Source organism: Chelon labrosus (genome assembly GCF_963514085.1).
Source record: "Chelon labrosus genome assembly, chromosome: 5".
Lineage (NCBI taxonomy): Eukaryota > Metazoa > Chordata > Actinopteri > Mugiliformes > Mugilidae > Chelon > Chelon labrosus.
In genome coordinates, this window is record NC_140341.1 from 25915258 (window position 1) to 25939388 (window position 24131).

Genomic DNA, 24131 nt, shown 5'->3' on the forward strand with positions numbered 1-24131 from the left:
TTAACACATATATCAAATTCTCCAGCCATTTAAGTACAGAAATCACAGATCTGGACAAAAAAGCCAAAAATAGTGATATGAAATAAAGTGTGATCTTGGGTGTTTCTGAGGTAACCCTGTGAAGTCTTGACCATATTTCCTGAGCATGTGGCCAAGTTGTGTCACTTTGAACAATCTAAAGGGACTCTAGTCAGCTGTCCCCTGTATTTAAATTCATACTATGCTTACCTGGTGGTAGAATAATATTTCACTACATGAAATACTGTCTGGTTTCTGTTATTATGAAAAAACAGGCTAGAAACCCTTAATTTACCTGAGAGTCATTCCTATGGACGTCTTTACCGGGTGGGCGGGGACAAGCCTGCGCGTAGGCCAATATCATGTTACCATAGTAACAGCACAGTCACAGCTCGTCTGTCGGCTCTCTGCAGTTAGCTAATCACCCGCGAATAAAAACTGCGTTAAAGTGGCCTGCGAGACATTTGGTAACTACGGAGCAAGAGGGATTCTTTCAGGACCATTAAGGTAATAATGATGGATGACATTCCTGAGCAAACGTTTGAGATTATCCTCTTATAGCAGCGGGGGTTACGTTAGCAGTCAGTAGCAGCTACAGAAAATATGCTCAACAGGGGACTTGATCGCTAATACAACAAGGCTTCCGTTTACTTTTCAAAATAAAACTCATGAAAACTATTTTTAATGGCCGCTCGGTTGGAAGCGCTAAAGTCTGATAATATTTTATGTCTCATGAGGTCTGTATGAAAGAAGAAAAAAATGGTGTGAAGATTTAATATCCGTGCAATAATCTTACACATAAAAGTATCGATTGTCTACTGTCATTTTGAAAGTCAATCCCTGTCACCGGAAGACACAATGCAAGAAACAGCGATAACTTCACTATGTTTAGCCATGTTTCTATCACGAGTTGACTAACTGTTAATACTTTGAAACAATTCGTCCTGATTCCTGCCCTTCCGTAGTATTGTACATTAGGGGAGATACCTACACAAAATAAGAGTTCACACCTGTGTTAGTAGCTAATCGTTAGCACCGTTTGTTAGCTAATGTCGGGTAAATAGCGTTTAGCCATGCCTTAGCGTCGCTGTGTGAAGCTGAGTTTGTTTATTGTTCGCCTCCAGTAGGTTCTTAGGATGTCGAATGATCTTGCTGGTGTGTGGGAGGTGGCGCTGAGTGATGGAGTCCACAGAATAGAGTTTGAACATGGCACGACCACTGGAAAGAGGGTCATCTACGTTGATGGAAAGGTATGCATTCACATTGCCAGCCAGCTACAAACTGGAGGCATTTCATTCTTAACCTCGTCTTTCTCCTTATCGGTTGTAATTTGGGGCTTTTACACCATCCTACAGGAGATACTCAGACGGGACTGGATGTTCAAACTTGTGGGGAAGGAGACTTTCAATGTGGGCAAGCCAGACACCAAAGCAACCATCAACATTGATGCAGTCAGCGGTTTTGCTTACGAGTACACGTTGGAGATCAACGGGAAGAGCCTGAAGAAGTACATGGAGAACAGATCAAAGGTCACCAGCACCTGGGTGCTCAACTTGGACGGCATTGACTGCAGAGTAGTCCTGGGTGAGCTCCTCCCTGATTTTGTTTTTCTTCACTCACCACCCCTCTTCTCATCAGTCATTATGTTATCTGATTGCTATATTTTGTCATATTCTATTCCCAAAACAAACAACTAAGCAGAACCAGGAGTTGATTTGGATAAGACGACCAGACGTTTTTTGTAAAACTGGCTCCACCTTAAAATATTATCTGGATATTTGCTTAGTGGCATAGATGTTTAATCAATAGTCAGCATTATGTGATTTATGGCTCTTTAAAACTACCCTCTAATATTATGCTGGAGCTAAGGCTAAGCTCTTTACCTGCACTAAGCCCCACGCCATCTTCAGCCACCTCTGTCATCTGGGTAAGTTAATCCTTCTTATAATTGCACTGCTTACAGCTGATCAGGCGGCACACTGCCTGAAGCACATGCAGCGCATAAGAACTATACATGTTTGTGGCTACAATCTATATGTCTGGATGTTTGGCAGAAATGTGAGTGTGGTCTGTAAATACATTTTCAGAGAACAGCTTTGGGGGCTCTAAGGGGAAAGGAAGATCAAGCCACAGAACAGATATCATTCACGGCGTTGCTGTCTGAGCCTGGGAGCAAGACCAACTTCCTAAGTAGTTGCTATGCCAGGCTACTTGCTGCCTTGCTTGTTTTGGGAAAGTGCAAAATGAACAGATGAATTCATACTTTGTCGTACAAGCACACAGTAACATTAGAAAAAACAACTCGAAAATGTCTGTACAAACACTGAAACTTGTTTAGTGGTTCACACCACATACTTTTTATTCCCCAACTGCTGCATGTTGATGAAGTTGTTTGTTGACTTGAATTACAGAGAAAGACACCATGGATGTGTGGTGTAATGGACAAAAGATTGAGACTGCAGTAAGTATAATGCCGGTAATTTTATGTAATAAAGGATGCATCACTGATTCAAAGAGTTGTGTGTTGGGAAATCTAGAGCAGCTATTTTGGACATGTATCTCCTAAAGTTAGTAACCAAAGCACTATATAGTAATAAATAACATAAAAATTAAAAAAAGACCCAGTGGACCCATTTTCTGCATGTTTCCTTTCCTTGAGCACACCTTTGTGATACGTGTTCACAGGGGGAGTTTGTGGACGATGGCACAGAGACACATTTCACACTCGGAGACCACAACTGCTGCGTAAAAGCTGTGAGCAGCGGCAAGAGGCGAGATGGTATCATTCACACCCTCCTCGTAGACGGCACAGAGATAGCCGAGTGCACAGAGTGACCGCAAATGTTTGTTTTGCATTTGTGTGAAAGCGGAGATCGGGTTTGTATGTGTGACTTAGAATCTGTGACAATGAGCGAGGGTGCTGATGAGTAAATGTAATTTAAACCTGTTGGGAGTCGGGGAGCGACTGACAGAAATATGCTCTCCGGTGTGTTGATGGCCATACTGTGCAGGGTGCTATCAGCCATATGTTGGTGAAGGTTGTCCTGTAATTAATGTAGTAACCACCGATGACAGGTCCTGCAGTCTGGGCAGTTTTAAAAGACAAGGTGCAGCTAAAAGAAAACATTAACTGTCTCAAAATGTCCACACTGGAAAAAAAGATCTTTTTCACTGGTGATTAATATTTATATAAATATAGCCAATCACAGTAACATCCAGATGTGCCACATGTACGTCACTAAACCAGGCTCTGCTTTTAACATGCTGCTGAAAACGCACCGCCTCAGATCGTTAAGGTGAAAAGAGTTACTTCTTCACCAACAACTTGTCCCAGTAAACCCCAGACTCTTTCTCCTCATGCTAGCTTTCTTGTATGGTTCAACATTGAACAGTTGAAAAACAAAAAAACAAACAGGGTATGAGATTATCTCTTGAATGTAGCATCATTCCAGAGTGCACTGGAGTGATCCTTGTGTACTCCTGCATTGACATGTTAAGCAGTCTTTGTTTCATTGTTATAGTCAGTTGAGATTGCAGTAATGTGTAATGAGCTAGTGTAGATGTGTGGAATCACTGGCATTGTACACAAACTAATGGCTTTCATAGACAATCACTCAGATGTGACAATATTGCCAGTAGTAAATCATAGACACAGCTGAAATACATGACATGCCAATATCCAAACACACTTTGGAGACGTTTTGTTGTCTTTAGAGACTGTGTGCCATTCTGTTGTGCAGTCCCTTGTTTTCTCTTGTATGAAGGTCAGATATCGTTGTTGTACAGAATTTAAGATAATCAGGTTTCACAGACTTCCCTTCTAGAGAGAGCTATTCACAGTTTATTGGGCTCACTGAGCATGAGTAAAATACTACGAAAAGGCAAATATTAGTTTGGACGCTTTACTGAAAGTACACCGAGTTGACTGATCACATGGTAAACAAAGAAACCGGTCACTGTGAAATGCAGCTGAAGACTCCTGGAATTAGTTATTCTTGTCAAACCATTTCCAGGGTTAAAGTTGATGACATTTCATGCGCAATGAACTGCTGTGATTTCTAGCAGCTGTGTTATTGTTTCATTAAAAATATGAGGGACCTTGTTTTACGTCTTTCATGTGTTCTGTATACAAACACTACATTTGTACATGTCTTTTACTTTGTAAAATGCATTTAATTGCATTTAATTGTATTAAATCAATGTGACAGCTTTTGGTTTTTGAGGTTCAAGTATGTTTTATACTGTAGCAGACAATGCTGGACACACATTAAAGGACAAGTGTGTAGGATTTAGGGTCATCCAGCAGTGAGGTTTCAAATCTCAAAACAACAGAACACCCCTTACTGACCCTGCCCATTTCAAGTGTGTAGGAGAACCTGGCATTAAGAGAACCAGTGTTTGGTTTGTTCTTTCTGGGCCATTGTAAAAACATTGAAGCTCTGTCGAATAGGGCCTTCTCCGTACGTAGATGTGAAGTGCTCATTTGAACCAAACAAACACATTTCAAAGCTACCGCTGATTGCATATTAATTAGAACAAGTACAACAAGTGAGTAATTTAAATACCATATTCATTCATTCATCCATTTTCTATACCCGGTTATTCCTGTTAAGGGTCGCGGGGGTCTGCTGGAGCCTATCCCAGCTGTCATCGGGCGAGAGGCGGGGGTACACCCTGGACAGGTCGCCAGTCCATCGCAGGGCTAACACAGAGACAGACAATACCATATTCAATTTCTGCTAATACAGTTTATCTTTCTGAATCCTACACACAAGACCTTTAAAAGCTGTGGTCTGTGTGTTTCACCAAGTAACCATGTCCATAATTTATGAGGCAGTGATGTTACTGTTAAAAATGACACAAAAAAGAATCTTTTTTTTTTTTTTAATTCAATATCAGGATCAGAGAAATCATCACAAAAGCCCACATTTACATTAAGCTCCAACTTACTGTCCTCAATTTAGTAACTGAAACAATGAGAGTCTTTGTTTTGATTTTAAGATTAGACTTGAATCATGACTATTTATTTTGTGCTGTAGGTAATACACAATAAAATATAGTTGTATTGCTATTGGATGATTTGTTGCTTTAATAATATGGTGCAACTTAACACGTAACCCTCTATAAAAAGTATAATCAGGTCAGGACATTTTTAAGGTGTTGTTATACAAATGACTACGCCATGAAGATTGAATTCTTAACAGTAATAGTGCTGCTATATGATACACGTCTATAACCCAAAAAGAAACCAAAACTGAGAAGTTACTCCTGCAGCTCAGCTAAAAGAAAAATAAACCTTACATCAGTGATTCCTTTGTAATGTTGCGATGCTGATCTCTTATTTATATAGTTAGAAATAATGCAGACAGTAAGTGCTTCCTCTTCCTCATAGTAAATATATCTGTTAAGGATGCACTTTTACGGTGATCTACTTCAACCTCCTACAGGTAATGATGTACCTGGGTAGAGCTTGATAACCACTAAATATGACAGCGACATCACTGCCTCCGTCGTCCACACTGTCATACAGAAGTCCTGGCTTTGACCCCACAGCAGGCGGCATAATGAGACCTGGTTTACCAAGGGTGGAATTTCCTGTAAGCACCTCGGCCTCCACAAAGTACAGGTACTCTTCATGTTTCTCCTTCCACACTTCCATGGCTTTCTTTGGTGTGCGAGCAAAGTAGATTCCCTCTCCATATGCTGGCTCTGTACCCAGAGGAAGACAGATAAGTCATGTTTCTATATGTTGTACCTTTGCTCTTGTGTAGCCTGCCATTCTTAATATTTTAAGACCCTACAGATTTGCCATTAATACTTTTTGGTGGAAGAATTCTCATACCATCAGGTGGCGCATACTCTGCGTAGAATCCAATGCGGCTGACCATTTCACAGAACTGTGCAGGTATGCGTTGAAACATTTCTTGAGGACGAGTGGAGCAGTTTAACTGGTTTGCCTTCAGGGCAAACAGCTTCTTCAGTGCGGGGTTCACTACTTCATCCACCTGAAAATTAAATAATTCAATGTAATAAGATTGACATGAAACCCGAAACTAATTGCTTGATTTTAATGTGGAACATAATTAATTTAAATCTATGAAGCCTTTTCAATCAAGGTAACCAAGCTTTAAGATGTCCTACAACAACTTAACAACTTCAAGAATGATGCATTCACACATAATGTACCTTTAATATCCACAGCCCCTGACTTCTGAAGTCTGATGATCTGTCTGTGAACTCTTGGCTCGTACGGAGAACTGTCTTTCTTTCAGAAAACACTTTTGTTGTATTTGTCATAAGACACAATTCCTCCTCTTCCTCTGAGACAAACTTCTTGTGGATGTTGCAGAGCATGGCCTCTATCTTCAACGCAGTGACCACGACGTCTTCATGAGTAGCTCCACTTACACTTATGCACGCGTGGCCTTTCGCAAAAAACTCCTCAATGGAAACAGCCTTTCTGGATAGATGAGACACCTGCCTCTGTTCTTGCTCACTGATGTGCAGGATGAAGTTGTTGCAGATATTAACAGTGTCAGGTCGACTTAAGAGAAGATCATTGAGCCATTTCTTAGCCTCGTGTGTTGCTTCATCAGAGATGCTGCTCAGGCTGATCTGTGAAGTTGGACCTCTCTTGTCTTCAGATGCTGGTGGAGAAGACAAAATAGCTGCTTTACAGCAGTGATTTAAATAATCACCATCAAACTGCCACAAGTGCCTAAATAGGTCATATTAGTCTAGATGAAATATTTTGTTACCATGGGGAACACTGGGATGTGATGCCCTCTCCTGGAGAGATCTCATTTGTTCCTCAAAAGCCTGGAAAGAGAAGAAATTCTTGGTATGAGACTATTCACAGAGCATAAAAGGCTTTCTGGCTGAGTTAAGTTACAGAACATAGGCAACTAATTTTGCCAAACCAGACAAACCCAATCAACCTTTCTCAGCAAGTGTAGGGAGTGTTTCATACCGCAGTTAATATGTAACCACAATTTCGATCTCACAGCTCAAAATCCCAACATTTTTATTTACAACATTAAAGATGTGGTAATATTAATATGAATTAGTGACATAATTTTTAAAATACAACCTGAAATGTGTTGTGGTCAGAAGGATATATGACAATGTAAACTTCAAACTTCTCTGGAAAGTTTTGGGCGAAAGTGCCAACTGCATATGACATGATTTTGGCAGCTTCCGTTTTCTGGAAATTGAGGTTTCCAGTGCCGATTGCAGGAAAGGCGATTGACTTGTATTTCCTTGACACTGCTAGCCATAAGCACTCCAACACTGAATCATAAAGGATCTGAAATGATTGAAAAAGTGAACAGAAAAATAAAATGCAAGCTCTTATCACAGTACAAAACACTCTTTCTCCATTGCTTGAATATGAGAAGAGATGAGATGACTTGACAAAGAAAATAATGATTCTGAGACATAACAAATCTAGATTATTTACAGTGTAAAATGTATCAAACTACAAAACACTGAGTCTTCCCATTTTTATTTTAAAGACCCACAACACTTTTTTTTAAATGTACCTTTTCTGCTCCAGATTTTCCCTTTTCCATGCAGCACGTGTGATACACCTCTTTACATTTCAGCCCGTAGGCTTTTGTGATGATGGAATGTCCATTATAAGGAGCCAAGATTATTTCGTCTTGCATTTTAGGACCAGCTTTGTTCAACAACGCTTGGGATATCTGACCCTTGCTCAGGTTTCGGTCTGGCGAAATTGTGTTTACGATGACATCTGTCTGAGAAAATAGAAAATTTTATATAATTTTAAAAAATGATCACAGCAAGAATAAAGCAACCTCAAATGTCTAATGATTTAGTATATGCATCTGTCCTTTGTGTCATTTTACAATGAATGTGTTTTAATAGAGTCTCTACACCAAGTTGAAAACTTCGTTTAGGAGCTTTAAGGGAGTAACAATAATAATAACTACCTGGTAAGTTTCGGTTTAGGAAAAGATCATGGTTTGGGTTATAGTAGACCCTTTCACAACGTTAAAAGCCTTTCCGACAGATGTAAATGGCATTACTGACTACAGACTCCTGAGTACCTGAGTATTGTTGTGTGAATCCAAAACAAATGCACTTTTATCTAGACTAATTGAGTGATTACATAAGGAAGAACCAGGCCCAATTCTTACCTGCTGTTTCTCAATGTTATCGCTCTTCAGTGTCAGTAGGACACTTCCTACCTGGAAGGCAGACACTGACATTTTGGCCGCACTTCTGGTGTTGTATGCTGCTGCCTGGCTGTATGACTTTGGCTGGTAGTGGTTGAGAATCTTCTGGCAAGCTCTCTCCATTTCCATGACTGTTGGCTCGTCATTGTTCACAAGAAAAATCTCCGTGGGAAGATGTCCCTGGGACCTTTGACAGTAGTGTTTCACAGTAGACACTATGGTGTCTGCACATTGCGCCAGGGGGTAGTTGAACAACCCAGAGCTTATAGCAGGAATGGCAACATTCTGCAGATGATGTTTCCTAACTAAGTCTAGAATGTTCCTGATGACCTTCTCCAGCTGAGGTTCAGCCCATGTCACATCGGAATGGCTCGATAGATGTGGACCCACAGCATGAATCACCATCTTGCATGGTAGTGACCCAGGATAAGCACTAATTGCTTCTCCTGTTTGCACTTTACCATATTTACTGATGTGATCATTACTGTCTCTCTGGATCTGAGGTCCGCCAGCATCAGACAGAGCTTGAGCAAGGCCGCCATAGTGTTGTAGATCGTTGTTTGCAGCATTCACGACAGCATCCGCACGGAAATTGGTGAGATCGGCCTTCCACACAGACACCTGAACACCTGAAACTAAAACAGAAAGCCTCTTCTCTGGGGTGATAGTTGGCCGTCTTTGGCGTGCAGCACTCAGGTCACTCTCAAAATCGACACCATCGAAAGCGGCCACGCATCCAAATTTGCTATAAAGGATGTCACTCAGGTCGGGTCCACATTGTTTCACAATGTTAAGTGATGATCCATGAAGAGGAATGTCTAATTTACAATCCATGGTTCCTGAACAGATCTAAGAAAACACCTTGTGTCAATCAGTCATACAAGGAAGGACACATGTCGAACATCATAGATATGAGTTTTTTAAATGAGTGGGAAACCTGCGGCTGTACCACAAATTTATGAACAATAATAATCGTTTTGAATTATTATTATAGAAATTAATTTCATGTTTGCCAGTGTTATCAGGTCTGAAAATGCACTGGAAAATACTGGTCAGCAGGTGATCTATCTGTGATATGCTATCAAATAACCAGATATTTGTGCACTTATCCCTTCACTCCAGTAGAGGGAGACACATGTATATTGTGCAAGGCTGTGTCACTCATTAATCATTCACCTGGCCTAAAAAGACAAGGCTTAAATGTGTCCTGTTCCATAAAACTATATAAAAAATATTATGGGACGACTACGCCATATTGCATGTTAATGCAAAGGACATTAATTATACTTCATGTAAATAGTAAAACATGGAAACGACGAATAAAACACATACCTTTCCACAATTCATCAGATTTTTTCAGTTCACTCGGTATGTTTATTGCCTGTTGATACCGGTTACCGCTCTATTTAGGACATTAAAACTCACAGAAACGAGGAACTGGAGGTAAATGTATCCCCTTCAATGTTTCTGAGTCCGGTCGCCATTTTTTTTTTTTTTTTTCTTAAAATCTCTGTTATTATATACAGGTGATATGAGCACGAGAAACGCATGTCCACGAAACAACAAAACAAGCTAAATTTTGCATTAACATGAACGACGTTATTCATTGCAGAAAAACTACACTTACGGCTGTAAAGAGAGTTCATTGTGTTGAAAAAGACACTCACCTCCGTCTGGAAAGTACCGATGTAAAGGAGAAAGTGAAAGAATGAGATGGCGCGAGGGCGTGGAGCCCACAAAAGTGCCTCTCTCGGGGCAGATACCAGGTTCAGCTTTATGTTTATGACAATTTTTAGAGAGAGCCCTGCCTTTAGCTGCACTCTGCCCGCTATGCGTCAGTCCGTTCGTGGTAACAGTCGACGACAACGTTAACAGAGTTTTATTTCCTCAGAAACAAAAGTGAAAGTGACAGAAGGCAGGCGGTACCGGACCAGAAACCATGGCCGACACGTATTCGCATGCTCTCCTCGTCGAGCTCGAAGAAAACAACATACCTAGGTTAAAAACTAAACTAGTAAAATACTTTCAGAGTAAGAAATCTAACGGCGGCGACTGTCAGGTCGAATATGAAAACGGCAGCAACACGGCGGTGTTGCGCTTCCGCAGAGAGGAGGGTAAGTTGGCCCTATAAATTAATCCCTGTGAAGTTAAAAAGTGTCGCCTTATTATCAGCCATTACCTTAAGTTAGAAAACTTTAATGTTCTTCTTTTCCCTTGCAGATCAGAAAAATGTTCTGCAGAAAGAGGCACATCAGATCAGCTTGGATAAAGGCGTTTTGAAGATGACAGTTCGCTTACTCACGGAAGAGAAAGCACCACCGCAGGTGAGCGGCTACAAAATGTCATTAAAAGTTAGTCAAAAAATAAAAATACAGTTACACAGTAGAAGGTGTTAGCAATGTGTGTGTTCTTTCTTTGTGTTCTACTGTGTTAATCTTGAATTGTCAACAACGGTGGTGCTCTCTGTGTCCTAAAATCTTAAGGGCACTGGACAGATTATGCAAGATGAACTTTGTTGTTTCACTCTTCCGCCCTTTTATAATGTGAGGCTACGGCAAGTTAAACCTGCTGCCCATTTGTCATTTCTGTGACTCTCTGGCATATTCTCACACACAGAGCTACAGTTAATCACGAACCCCATCATATCACTCATTTGATGGGGTTCATTGAACACATCCTCAGACTCGCACCAGCTTGTCTCCTAGTCAATTCTAAGAGCACACCGCTGGTCCTGTACTGCTTATGGCTTGCTGGAAATCACATGAGTGATCATAAACCAAAGGCGGGGCTGCTCACTCTGATTTCTTTTCTTCCCGGTTCCTGCTGTGTGGATAAACCACTGTGCGTAATGCGCTGAAAGCATCACTGGGCCCTGTTTCCTCGACCCAAAACTGTTTGATTGGATTCATTTTAAGCCCTGCTGAAATTTGGGGTATTGGCAATCTAAAAAAAAAAAAAAAAATCAAAGATGACTAAATATATCTTTTTTATTCCCCACAGAAAGTTCCATCTGATAAAGTGAGCAAGAACTGTAAGTACTGACAACAAATTCTTATATAAAATGTTTACTTATACTGACAAGCTCCCAACACACACATCTTGTGACGCCATATAATCTATGTACAGTATGCCACAAAGGTAATTTATGGTGCCAGAAATCACAAAATATACCATTAAATAATTTTAGTTATCATTCTGTTTTATTTTTATGTTTTTTTTTCTGTTCAAGATTTATAAATCATACTTTAAATATTTAAATTAAGTTTGTGCATTCATCTTAAATTTGTGCATCTGCATGCATGGGATTGACACAAAATGACAACTGACATCTTGTTAAGTACTGTATATCTGTGTATATCAGTCACTATAAAAAAAAAAACTTTCTGTGATCACTTAAAACAGAACGAGTTCAAAGGCTACACATTTTCATCTAGTCTTAACATAAATAAGTTATCACCTAGAATGAATAAACTGCAGACCGACTGATCAGCATGTTTCAGGAGAGGCTAACTCTGTAGGATGGTTTGTGCCGCTTTCTAGCCTCCCACCTAGTAGTAGCTTTTAGGGTTTTCCAGAAGAATAATTTACTTTCACGCTTCTACAGAACCTATGTGCCAATTTCTGGCCCAAACAAAGGGAACGTGTAGTTAAGTCATAGTTGGACTTAGTGGCCGATTTTTTGATGTTAGTCCGGTGTGTTCATACTTTTAGTTGAGCAAGTACACTTGTAATTGTCCATCCTTTATCCTATTTATTCAGTGATAGAGATATTGTACGATTGCATTGTAGTTAATGTTCCACCAGACTGGGTGGAGAGTAGTTGAGGTACTTCCTCAACACACAAAGACACCATCTTGACATGACTGTTGACTGATTGCTGTTTGTTTTGTTTTCCAAAGAATATATTGCTGTTAATTTCAACAGAAAAGTATCACAGCTCTGCTCAGATTTCATACTGGGCTTGAGTCTAATCAAATGTGCCTTTGTTTCACTTTCGCTTCTCTCCATAAGTGCTTGTGCCCTTGTTCCCTTTTTGTCTCTTTATGCCTCCCTTTTACTTTTGTTATTTAGCTGATTTGGCAGTGGGTTAAATGTTTGTAAAACAGTTACAAGAGGGTAAAATTAATTTTCTTTTAAGTGTTGACAAATGTTATCAAGAGGGCCACCTAAAAATGAAATTTTGTATTGACCTTGACACAGCCGTTTTTATTGTTGTATTATCTGTTATTGAGACAAGTGTGTTCACTTAGCCTCCATGTCTCATTAACAGCGGATGTTGCCGTTACTAACAAACAGCCAAGTGTCGAAGAACGCAAACCAACAGCTGAAGCCCAGACGGAGGCAAAAGGTGGAGATGACAGTGTAGCAGATGAAGAGCTGTGTTCCACATCTTCAATTCTGGGGAATGTTCCAGAAACGTTAAACCAGGAGTTTCTGGGGATGCTGGTGGAAAACATTTTAAAGAATCCAGACTCCTCATGTGCCTCCCAAAACTTCACTTTGGAAACCTTTCCTGACATCTCCTCCACTGTGGTGACATTCCAAAGTGCAGAAGGTACCCATTATTATTAAAATAATTTTTTTTTGTTTACATTATTGTGAAATAATGTGTACCTTGGCTGACCATTAGGTTAGCTCAGGTTGACCATTGAATAACATTAAGCTAAAAATACACTGACTTGATTCTGCTTTTGTAGATCACTAATGTATTGTATTTATGAGAGGGTAGACTTATTGATCAAGAGTGCACTGACATTAAAAACCTGACAAAATCAAACCATCAGTTGACTAGTTTACATCACAGGCATCTTATTGAGTTCTTACACAAATGCATTTCCTTATACCTTTTCCCAGATAACACTAACTTCGTGGAAAGATGCCCCCAAAACAGAACATTCATAAAGAAGGGATTATCAGTCCGACCCCTCGAAGTCACAAAGCAAGTTGTAGTTGAGGACATTCCAAATGTGGATGAAGAAATCATCCGCCTCTATTTTGAGAATGAAGGTGGGGATGTGGAAGACGTCGTATTTAATGATGAGGAACAGTCTGCTGTCATCACGTTTAAGAACCATCAAGGTAGTTCACTTGCACTATATTTGAGATATTACTGTGTGAATATAAAATTATTATACGGTGATGTGACGGTGCATTATGTATTTTACCCCACAGCTGTTAAGAAAATCCTGAAGAAGAAGCATCACATCAAGCAGAAAGAGATCAGAGTTTTTCCCTTTTATAAATCTTTGGGAATCACCCTGTATGGCAAAGACAAGCCTTCACTAAAACCCCCTGCTGCCATTTCTGAACAAATTGACACCGCTGTTTGGGAATACCTGACTAAAAAGCGGTCAGCAGCAGAGACCATTCATAGTAACTTGGCAAAACGCTTCTGCAGCGTAAACCTTGGCCAGTCTACTGTGCGCTTGAGCCCTGTGTCTTCACTACTACAGCAAAACGATGCCAAAGCCATTGTCAAAGAGTGGAAGGATAATGTGAAGTCAGCCTTTGCACAAGCTCTGTCAGAATTCAAATCTCTGAAGCTCCACCCAGAGTTGGAGATGTGGGAAGAGTGTGAGGAGAAGATCAGACAGATGCTGCGGAATGAAGATGTGGTTGTAGTGTCTGATAAAGCCAGTGGGGTCTTGTCAGTGGGTGGCCATGTGAACGATGTCAACAGACTAGAGAAGAGTCTGACTGGAATCATTGACAAGACTGCAAAAAGGGTACAGAGGGAGAAACAGAGCGTAACTCAAGGGATCAAAGTGTCACGATCGATTTTCCACATCCTGTGTCAAGACGACCTCCAGGACAAGCTTCTGCGTGTGTACCCAGAGCTCAAAATGTCATTTGGCAAAGATAGTCCAGATTTGATGCTGACTGGCTTAAGTGACGAGATACTTACAGCAAGCAAAGTTATAATAGATGCAATGCTTTCATTAAAACGACAGAATTTGGAATTAAACAACTCTGTACTTGACTTGTTGAAGGATGAACAACAGGAGGAGCTTACAGATGCTCTCCTCACGTCCAAAGGAATACATGCTGCATTTGACATCAGTGCATTCGCAGTGCAGCTCATTGCTGTTTCTGACAGAGATCTGAAGGATGCTCAGGACCATCTGAGACGCCTGCTAATATCCGAATGCATTGATGTTGAAGACTTGAATGTCCTGAAGAAGCCGGAGTGGCAACACCTGGTCAGTCATTTAGAGGATGCCAACAGTCAGTCGTGCAGGAGAATTCGAATCCACACCACTGGTCAACAAGTTGAGGTGTCTGGCCACAAAGATATTGTCATAAAAGTCAGCAGTGAACTTAAGGATTTCTTAACACAGAATGCTCAGGTTGAAGAAACTGTTGTGGTCAAGCCAAATGCCATCATTGAATACATTAAAAATTACAAATCTTGGTTGGACCAATTGGAAGACAATGTGGCGGTGACTTACAGAAAGGAGGCCATCTGTTTAAGTGGCTCTCGGGCTGATGTGACACATTTCACGACCCTGGTTAATGAAGCAGTGTCTTCTGTGGTCTTTAACAGTTTAAAGGTCCCCAATCCCGGAGTAAAGAAGTTCTTTCAGGATAAAGAAGCTATGTATGTTGCCTCGCTCAAAAACGAAACAGGTTGCCTGGTGCAGTTGGTTGACGAAACTGGTGGTGAAGAGGATGACTCCCCCCATGGGCAAGTAGCAAAACCTGTGTACCAACTTCAGACATCTGATGGAGTGGAAATAGCTGTTTGCAAGGCGGATATGTGCAGTTACCCAGTGCATGCAGTTGTCAATGCTTCTGATCGAGACTTGAAACATAATGGAGGTCTTTCAAAAGCACTTTTGAATGCTGCTGGCCCTCAGTTGCAGGTTGAATGTGACAAAATAATTAACTCCAGGGGACAACTCAAGCCTGGAGACTGTGTCATAACCAGTGCAGGAGGGCAGCTGCGTTGCAAAAAAATTATCCATGCAGTAGGACCTGCATTTGAGGCAAATAAACCCCAAAAGTCTCTGGCACAGTTGAAAAAAGCTGTTAAAGGAAGCTTAGAACTTGCTGAACTCCATGGCTGCGTTTCTGTGGCTCTTCCCGCCATCAGCAGAGGCCTAGGCTTTCCCCTGGATCTGTGTACAGTCACCATTGTCAAAGCATTAAAGGAATACTGCGATGAGAAGTACGATGACAACACCCTGAAGACGATCCACTTGGTGAACAACGATGACAGTGCTGTTCAGTCTATGGAAGTTGCTGTCAAGCAGGAGTTTGGGAATCATGGTGTCAGCCATTCTGTACAAACTCCAGTAGCTACCACGCCTACCAAAGTTAACCCAGTCTCCACAGCTACCAAGTCTCCACTTTTGAAGCCCCCTGGATCTGACCCCTGCTTGTGTCGTGCGCAGACCAAAGAGGGCTTAAAAATCACTCTTAAAAAAGGAAATATAGAAGCTGCCACGGTAATGTGGATTTTCCTTATGATATTTCATTAAGAACAAATACTATTGGAGTATTTAGCATGAATTATTAGCACTATGAACTTATGCATGACTAATTCACATGTATCCAAAAAAACTACATAAAATGAAGAACTCACAACTAATGACAGTCTGTTAACACATTTTCAGACGGAGGTAACAGTGAATACTGTGTTTGAAGAGCTTGCACTGAACAAAGGGGCAGTTTCAAATGCCATCCTGAAGGTGGCTGGGCCCAAACTTCAGCAATTGGTACATGCCAAGAAAACTAAAGGAACTATTGGAGAGGTAATTGTTACTGATGGATGCAAGCTGAAGAGCAAACAAGTCTTCCATGCAGTTGTACCTCATTGGGACCAGGGACAAGGCACAGCTGAAAAGGTAATTGAGATTCTCTGATCTGAATTTGATGAAACTGCTATAATGATTATACAATCATATTACATACAACACAAATTACTTTTAGCAATGTTTACTTTCAGCTATAACATATACAATATTGAAAGTCGAAAGGATCAACTATAATTATATATATATGATATTTATTGTATTTATGCTTCCAGACTTTGAGTGGGATCTTCAGGAATTGCTTGGACCTTGCAGAGGATAATGGCCTGAACTCAATATCCTTCCCTGCCATTGGCACTGGTGGCCTGGGTTTCCCAAAAGATCTTGTCGCTTCTGTGATGTTGGATGAAATCTTAGAGTTCAGCAGCAAGAAACTACCCAAACACCTGAAGAAGGTTGTGATTCTCCTTTACTCAGGAGATGCGCCAACTATACAGGTAAGGAAAGAAAACAGGCAGTCTTAAGTGTGGTCCGTTTTTTGTTTTGTTTTTTTACTTCTGCTTTGGTGTAATATTTGGGGGTTTTAGTAGAAGTTATCTCTATTTTTTCCCCCCAGGCTTTCAGTGATGAATTTTCAAAGACGTTTCCCAATGCCACAGGTGGTTCAGTTTCCAAGAATACCCCACAAACTTCAGGTCAGCAACATTTTTTATGTACACATTTTTATGTGCAGTTATGTCATGTTACAAATCTATGAGGATTAACTTAACAAACATATTATAAACATTATATAATATAATGTTATATTATGTTACAATATAAACAAACTTTAACTAGTGTATATTACAGTCGCTATAACGCGGTTCACCTTTCGCGGCCTCGCAGTTTCGCAGATTTTTTAAGTGCAATTTTGCATGCTTTTTTTTTTTTTTTTTTTTTTACAGCGCATTGTTTTCTGCGTCCTGATTGGTTTAAGGGAGAGCCCGCGTGTCATCTTCTGCGTCCTGACTGGCTAAGGGACTGTAGACCATTGTCAATCAATCTCCTCCATACGGTGTCTCTTGTACAGTACAGAATGCGTTCAGCTTGCCAAATTTACATATACAGTATCTTTGATCGCTGGCAGTGTGACTGAAGTGCGGTATGTTTGCAAGTTATTGAGAAAAGTGTATAAAGTGTGTAGTGAGGGGCAACCTTAAAACATTTATAATCATTGTAAAAAATAAAGCTGACTACTTTGTGGATTTCGCCTATCGCAAGTTATTTTTAGAACGTAACTCCCGTGATAAACGAGGGACCACTGTATACAGTATACGTACGTCTAATAAACCTAAGGCTCGGCCAAACTCAGGCTGAAAATTAACGTTTTATTTTTTATTTTTTTACAGAAATCTTCATTGTAAGTAGGATTTGGCTTCTAATTCTTATTTGTGTTTGCTGCCAGCAGGCCCCTTTTCCAAAATTGTCTCGAGCTCAGGAATGCATGAGGCAAAAATGGGAGGTGTGACTATACAGTTGGTCACAGGAGACATAACCAAGGAGACCACTGATGTCATTGTCAACTCCTCCAATGAAAACTTCTCTCTTAAGTCAGGTAAATGATATCAGTAAATAAAATATTTCATTTGTACAAAATAAGTCAGACTTAGGATGTTGATTAGATTTACATGTAAATATATACAGACTGTGGATGATGATGCTTTCAAAGTAGATCAAGTATCAAATCAAAGCAGCGTACCTGACTCAAACTCTCTTAAAGTCGAACCAGTTAAATAAATAAAAATCCGCACACAGTAACCATGACCTCCATTTGATGGTGATTTATTCTGTTGCTTTCTCCAGGAGTATCTAAGGCTATTCTGGATGCAGCTGGTCAGGCTGTTGAAGTGGAATGCCAAAACCTGAGTAAGAAAACACTTTATGATACCGTGACTTACAGAGGACTCCAGCAACAGTACAATATTCTTGCTCACTGACTGAGTTAATGATTAAGATTGTACAAAAGGTAGCCTAAATATAAACACTCATGGTTGTTCAAAAGGCATTCATTTTCACTGTCTACACCTTTAGGTGCCCAGCCAAACCAAGACATGATTATGACACAGCCGGGCAACCTAAAGTGCAAGAAGATCCTCCACCTGTGCGGACAGACGGACCCAGTGAAAATCCAAAATGTAGTGAGAGACGCCCTCCTAATGTGTGTGAAAGACTCTTACACTTCCGTAGCATTTCCTGCCATTGGCACAGGTAAGACTTGGTAGATTTCAAGAGTTTACCACATGGAAAGTCCTAACCAACCCATTTGACTTAAGAGCATTTCAGTTTTTCTTCATATTGTTTTCTTTCCTCAGAACAAATTTATCTTCTAGTCGAGGGAATGTTTATGGAACAATTTTTTTTTAGAGTTAAGCATATTGATCCCAGTCATGTCAAGTTTTAGGATGTGTTTGCAGTCCCTGTTGCTGACTAGTTTATCACAACAGTCTTTATTTCACTCTTTCCTTTATTTAGGTCAAGGCCAAGTAAATGCAAAGCAGGTGGCAGGTGCTATGTTGGACGCAGTGATTGATGTGTTGAGCCAAAACACTTCCAGTACCCTGACAACAATCCGGATAGTTATTTTCCAGCCACCTATGCTGACTGAGTTCCACAGCAGTATGCAGGAAAGGGAGGCCACTGGACCTAAGGATAAAGGATGGTTTTGGGGAAACATCAACAAAATAAAGAGTAAATACTGAAAAGAAAATCATTGAGGCTTTAAATATTTCACAGTTTGGATTGTTAAATTCTAAAGTTGGTCTTTTAATTTGTTCTTTCAGCATTCTTTGTTGGTGGGAGTTCTGACAAGCCACAGAAAGAGGGAGATTTTGTCATTGAGCCTCTGAAAGTGGATCCCACTTGCTTCCTCATATGCGGTGACACACAGGCTCAAGTAGACCGGGCCAAGAAGTGGATCGGTGACCTGATATCCAAAGAGCAACACAAGTTATCCATTTCAGACAAAGCCATCCTTTGCTTGTCTGATGCAGATTACCAGCACATTGAAGACATCCAGAAAACCATGGTTGTGAGCATAAGGATTGAAAAAAAGAAGGCAGACGCCTCAATTACCATTGAAGGATTCAGAGGTGTGATCACGGCCAACACAGAGATCCTTAAAATGCTCTCTAGGGCCAGAGATGATGAGGAGCTGAAGAAGAAAGTGGAGTTGGCAGGCACAATGGTGGAGTGGCAGTACCAGAAGCAAGGGTTCCAGTTTCAGAGTTTTGATGCAATGACCAACTTCCAGCTTGAGCAAGCACTAGAACAGGAGCTACAAAGTGTAAAAGTTACAGTCCAGGGTCAAGACTACACTGTCACCTTGCCAAAAGGACCAGCCACTAACAGCCAGGGAGGCACCCTGCAGATAAAGCGAATTGACAAACTGAAAGGTATTTCAAGGACTGATAAGGACTTCTGTTTCACTTTGATTCTAGATCTTTACAGACAAACTTATAACATGGGCCCAGAAATCTGTTACTATTGGAAATTATTTGTAGCCTTTAGCATGCTTTCTGTTTCATCTGTCTCAGTGCCAGCGCTGTTGATCTGGTGTCTGCTGCAGATTTTGTTAACAAAAATTGCTAATGCCCATAAGAATAAATTTTTATTTTTTTTTTGCCACTAGATGAAGACATGCCTGAGCACTGGGATGCCATGCCACCTGGTACCACCAGCCATGCTGTCACCATCCAGGCTGGGACACCAGAGCATGCTGAAGTCTTGAAGCTATTTCAGGCCACGTGCAATCGAACCGTTATCAAGGTAACATCACTTAAGCATTCTTGTAATTAGTTAGTTATCACATGGCATTTCGTCAGAGCACAATCTACATCAATGCCCTTTTTCTTCCTTGTAGATCGAGAGGATCCAGAACCCTGCGTTGTGGAAGAGTGTACAGATCAAGAAGCGTGACATGGATCAGAGAAATGGTCATCAGAACAACGAGAGACAGCTCTTCCACGGCACATGTGGAACAACTTTGACCATCATCAATGAACGCGGCTTCAACAGGAGTTACGCAGGAAAGAATGGTGAGAAGACAGGGCACAGTTTTTCAGTGTCGATAGTAGAGCGATGGCACGAAGCAGGAAGCAGATGGCAGGAAGCAGAAGGAAACGAGTTAGAGGAGACACTGGTGTACACTAGAGTCGGTTAAGTTTCGTTTATCTGCCGGCCGAGTGAGTGGCTGCTGACTCACGGTTAAGCAGGGATCCATGAGCAGCGGTTATTAGTCGGTTAAGTTTCGTTTCTGTACGTATTGTGCGTAAGTGAGAGAGTGTCTGAGTGCCTTAGTTTGCTAGTGGTGTTATATCAAACAACCGTGGTAGGACTCAACTGAGCCGGTTAAATAGACTCTAGATTCATGATTCTTGAGTCGTCTTTGATGGCCGGTTATATGAACCGAATCTTTTTTTCCACCGCTACTGAATATTAATTAAAATAGAACGAAAATTAAATGCTGTTGAATATGTCATTGTTATCATTTTAAAAAATTAAAGTGACGGGTAAAAATGAGTTATGACGGGATTTTTATGACCCTGTAAGTCAAAATGAAATGACAACGAATAAGCAACCTCTGATCAAGAGGTACACGGCAGCAGAACATCAAAGCAATATAAAGAAATAATGGATGCAGTGGCGTATCATTTAGCGAAGGACGTGCTCCCGCTCAGCGCAGTTGAGAAGTCTGGGTAGAATAGGTTAAAAAACGAGTCAATAATTATCGATATCGACTGATATGAAACACTTATATCGTGATACATTTTTCAGCCATATCGCCCAGCCCTAGCGTAGACCAAGGATGTAGTTGATGCACTGCACACATTCATTCTTTGAAACCAGACTGCCTCAGAATGCTGACAAAATTGTAAAATCAGGAACAGTGCAAATACGTTTCCAGTCGAAAATGACCGTTTAGGTCATTTGGTTTTACACACAATTGGATCTATTTTCAGTTTGCTCAAAACACAATAGCTTGAACTGCAGGCCATTAACGCAGTCTTTGAAAGAAGCCCCAGACAACAGACAGTTGGCTACTTTGAGCTGTAAATTCCTTCCAAAGAAAAGTTTCAATTATATGAATTCTTTTTGATAAAGCATAGAGCAGTGAAGCAATATGAAGCTAGCTACACTGAGTGTATGTAGAACACCATCAGCACAGCATTTCCTTTAGACTGTACCATATAATCAAATCATAATATCAGAATAAGTACTATTGTAAAAGATGTCAGAGATCAGTGACTTTCTGTTCTATTTTCAGCTGCATGCTACGGCAATGGCACTTATTTTGCTGTCAATGCCCTTTACTCTGCTGCTGACACCTACTCCAAGCCGAATCAAAATGGGGAGAAGTTCATGTACCTCTGCAGGGTCCTGACCGGGGAATACACCGTTGGACAACAACACATGATCGCACCACCCGCCAAAGGTGCTGCCCTCTCCGTTGACATGTACGACAGTGTTGTGGACAACACGTCCAAACCCAGTATGTTTGTTGTGTTCCATGACACCCAGGCTTATCCTGAATATTTGATTACGTTCAAGTGACACAGCCATGAGATATAACATAAAAGTACAAACTAAAAGACTTGCAATGATTGCAGTAATTTGTGCAGTAATTTGACTGGATTAGAAGTGACATAAGACAACCACTGGGATCAGTTGTTAGTAGTCAGACTCATTTAGTGCCTTGAAAGTATCTCAGTGAAATGCTGTACATTTATTATGCCAACAGAAATCAGCAGATGGAAACAAAATGGAAGAGCTGCCATAAGAATGTAAAAGCTGTGAGCAGAGTACATAGAGTTTGTATGATCGTTTGTAAGCAGACACTCTGTTCCTGGAAATCATGTGATTGTGTATAAGCTTGTGTATATCTAGTTAATGATCAGTTCTGGTTTTGAAAGGAAATCTGAAAGTAACTGCTGTTCCAGTAAACAAGCCACTTTAATTAAATGAGCACTATGATGTTTTCAGTGTTCTGCACATATTGAATTGCATGATACCTGAGCTCTACTTTATGTCTAGCTTTCGTCTATTTGAGCAACACGTGTAGTAAACTGATTTCACTGCCATTTAAACATATGTGCCTTCTGCTTCATGTAACCAATTTAATTATTTACTTGTTAACAAATTAATGAAGGTGGACTAAACGTCTGTTTATATTGGGGCATGACCAGGTTATCAGAGGAATATTAAAAAGCCACACTGTGATTTAAAAGATCTTGTAAATGATGAAAACAAATATTTCTTGGAATATTGAGTTAGTGTCTCAGGATAATTCTGTCTCTTAAAAATAAAGACATGCATACAGAGATGCTGTGCCTGTACCTATTATTTTGAGTTTCTTATTATTTTGAGATACCAAGTCCATTTGACATGCTACAGTAAGTCATTATTTTAAGAAATTTTTTAAAATCATTATTTTGAAATACCAAGTCAGTATTTTGATTTCTATTACTTAAGGATGCTGACACATTACTTTGAGATACCAACACACTATTGAGAAAATTCCTCACCATTTTAGAAAGTTCCTCATTACTTTTAGAAGGTTTCTCATTATTTAAGAAAGTTGTGCGTTATTTTAGAAAATTTCCCATTATGTATGGGTTTCTCATTATCTTGAATAATTTCTCATCATGTTAATCAGTATTAGCTGCTTTGGTGTTAATGAAATTAACAACAGGTGCATTGAAGGGGCAACAGTGAGAGGACTTGATTGGTGGGGTATGTCATGTGCTACATCACATTTCTTGTAGCCAAGAGCAAATAAATCTTGTTTTAAAATAACGTCTCTGAACGCTCCGCCTCCAAAGGCACACTACATGCTCCAGAGTATTTGATGGGGAGCTGAAGGTCAGTGGTTCGAACCCATGAAGGGACAAAGTTGGAAGACTCATTACAAAGGCTGAAAGGATGCTTATTATATATTACTATATACTGTATTCACAATGTGGGCATACATACATTGCTCAAAAAATTAAAGGAAAACCTTTTAACCAGATTATAGTGTCAGGTCGATTAAGTCATTCGTTACTTTATAAAGTTTTTCATAATTTTGAGAAATGTTCTTTATTTTGAAAAGTTTCACTTAATTTTAAGTCATCAATTTGAGTTAAGAATAAGAATAAGAAAAACCTTTATTCGTCCCACAATGGGGAAATTGCAGTTTGCAACAGCATGCAGAAATGACACGGATATAATAAATAATAGATATATTGCACATATTAGGAGTGTTCGTTGTGGAGCCTAACAGCAGCAGGAAGGAAAGACCTTCTGTATCTTTCCTTCACACATCGATGGTGAAGCAGTCTGTCACTGAAGCTGCTCCTCACTCCTGTCAGGTCACCGTGCAGGGGGTGGGACTCATTTTCCAGCATGGAGGACAGTTTAGCCAGAACTCTCCTGTCACCCACCTCCCTCACTGAGTCCAAGGGGCAGCCCAGGACAGAGCTGGACTTCCTCATGATCTTAGCTTCTTCCTCTCCCTCTCTGTGATGCCACTGCTCCAGCAGACCACTCCATACAGGATGGCTGATGCCACTACAAAGTCATAGAAGGTCTTCTCGTTACTTTAAGAAAGTGTTTCATAATTTAATTTTAATATGCATTTTGCGAGAGTCACTCATGTAACGACTTACAGGATTTTCTCTTGAGAAAAAAAAAGACAATGAAAATATTGTCAGCGACAATGACCATTGAGTCATGATGCAACTAAGCACAAGAGCCCTATTCAAGAGCTGTAACATAAACAAGTCAAGTCAAGAAAGGAAGAAGTATAAATTATTTTTCTCTTCATATATGGACTTTGCCGATAGATTTAGTTCACTTTTACATCTGTTGTATAAAATGCATCAACAAAATCGAATAATTTCCCATAAAATCCAAGATTTTCTCCTTAATCAGCCTTAGACATCACATTTAGTGAGGGTAGCCATACTGTATACTTGGAGAGAGCAGAAACTATATTCCACAGTCTCAGTATCAATCTGAATCCAAAAGAGCTTATCCAAATTTATTATGTCATATTCAAGTCAATCGAGACTTGAAAGGTTACTTCTTGTTACTTACACTGTAAATGCCTAATTGCATCCTTATGATTTTATATGTATAATAGAGT

At 40.2% G+C, this 24131-nt stretch overlaps 3 protein-coding genes across 6 annotated transcripts; 2 read left to right on the plus strand and 1 right to left on the minus strand.

Annotated features, from left to right (window-relative positions):
* Positions 1-118: 118 nt before the first annotated feature.
* Positions 119-4307, plus strand: faima (Fas apoptotic inhibitory molecule a). The gene is made up of 5 exons (XM_084544207.1): positions 119-525; positions 1143-1268; positions 1374-1602; positions 2430-2479; positions 2704-4307. Exons 2-5 carry the CDS (start codon positions 1155-1157, stop codon positions 2851-2853), a joined length of 543 nt encoding a protein of 180 aa, XP_084400333.1. The 5' UTR covers positions 119-525; positions 1143-1154; the 3' UTR covers positions 2854-4307.
* A 579-nt stretch (positions 4308-4886) lies between these two features.
* Positions 4887-10511, minus strand: parp9 (poly(ADP-ribose) polymerase family member 9). Of its 3 annotated transcripts, none has more exons than XM_084545268.1 (8): positions 10396-10511; positions 8178-9065; positions 7560-7775; positions 7109-7324; positions 6777-6837; positions 6205-6689; positions 5861-6023; positions 4887-5727 (listed from the first exon to the last, which is right to left on the minus strand). In XM_084545268.1, the coding sequence occupies exons 2-8, from the start codon at positions 9048-9050 to the stop codon at positions 5447-5449; spliced, it is 2295 nt and encodes a 764-aa protein (XP_084401394.1). In that variant the 5' UTR covers positions 9051-9065; positions 10396-10511; the 3' UTR covers positions 4887-5446. The 3 variants fall into 3 exon arrangements, with proteins under 3 accessions (XP_084401394.1, XP_084401395.1, XP_084401393.1); XM_084545269.1 differs by lacking the exon at positions 10396-10511 and adding an exon at positions 9884-10012 and having other exon boundaries at positions 6205-6665; XM_084545267.1 differs by lacking the exon at positions 10396-10511 and adding an exon at positions 9884-10012.
* On the plus strand, positions 10156-22738 carry parp14rs1 (poly(ADP-ribose) polymerase family member 14-related sequence 1; the record flags this gene model as incomplete). Of its 2 annotated transcripts, none has more annotated exons than XM_084545265.1 (17): positions 10156-10330; positions 10437-10540; positions 11217-11247; positions 12487-12771; positions 13071-13295; positions 13389-15664; positions 15833-16063; positions 16246-16467; positions 16587-16665; positions 17415-17564; positions 17813-17875; positions 18041-18217; positions 18482-18697; positions 18790-19401; positions 19638-19774; positions 19869-20043; positions 21273-22738. In XM_084545265.1, 17 exons carry the CDS (start codon positions 10156-10158, stop codon positions 21557-21559), a joined length of 5445 nt encoding a protein of 1814 aa, XP_084401391.1. In that variant the 3' UTR covers positions 21560-22738. The 2 variants fall into 2 exon arrangements, with proteins under 2 accessions (XP_084401391.1, XP_084401392.1); XM_084545266.1 differs by having other exon boundaries at positions 17418-17564.
* Between the last annotated feature and the right edge of the window lie 1393 nt (positions 22739-24131).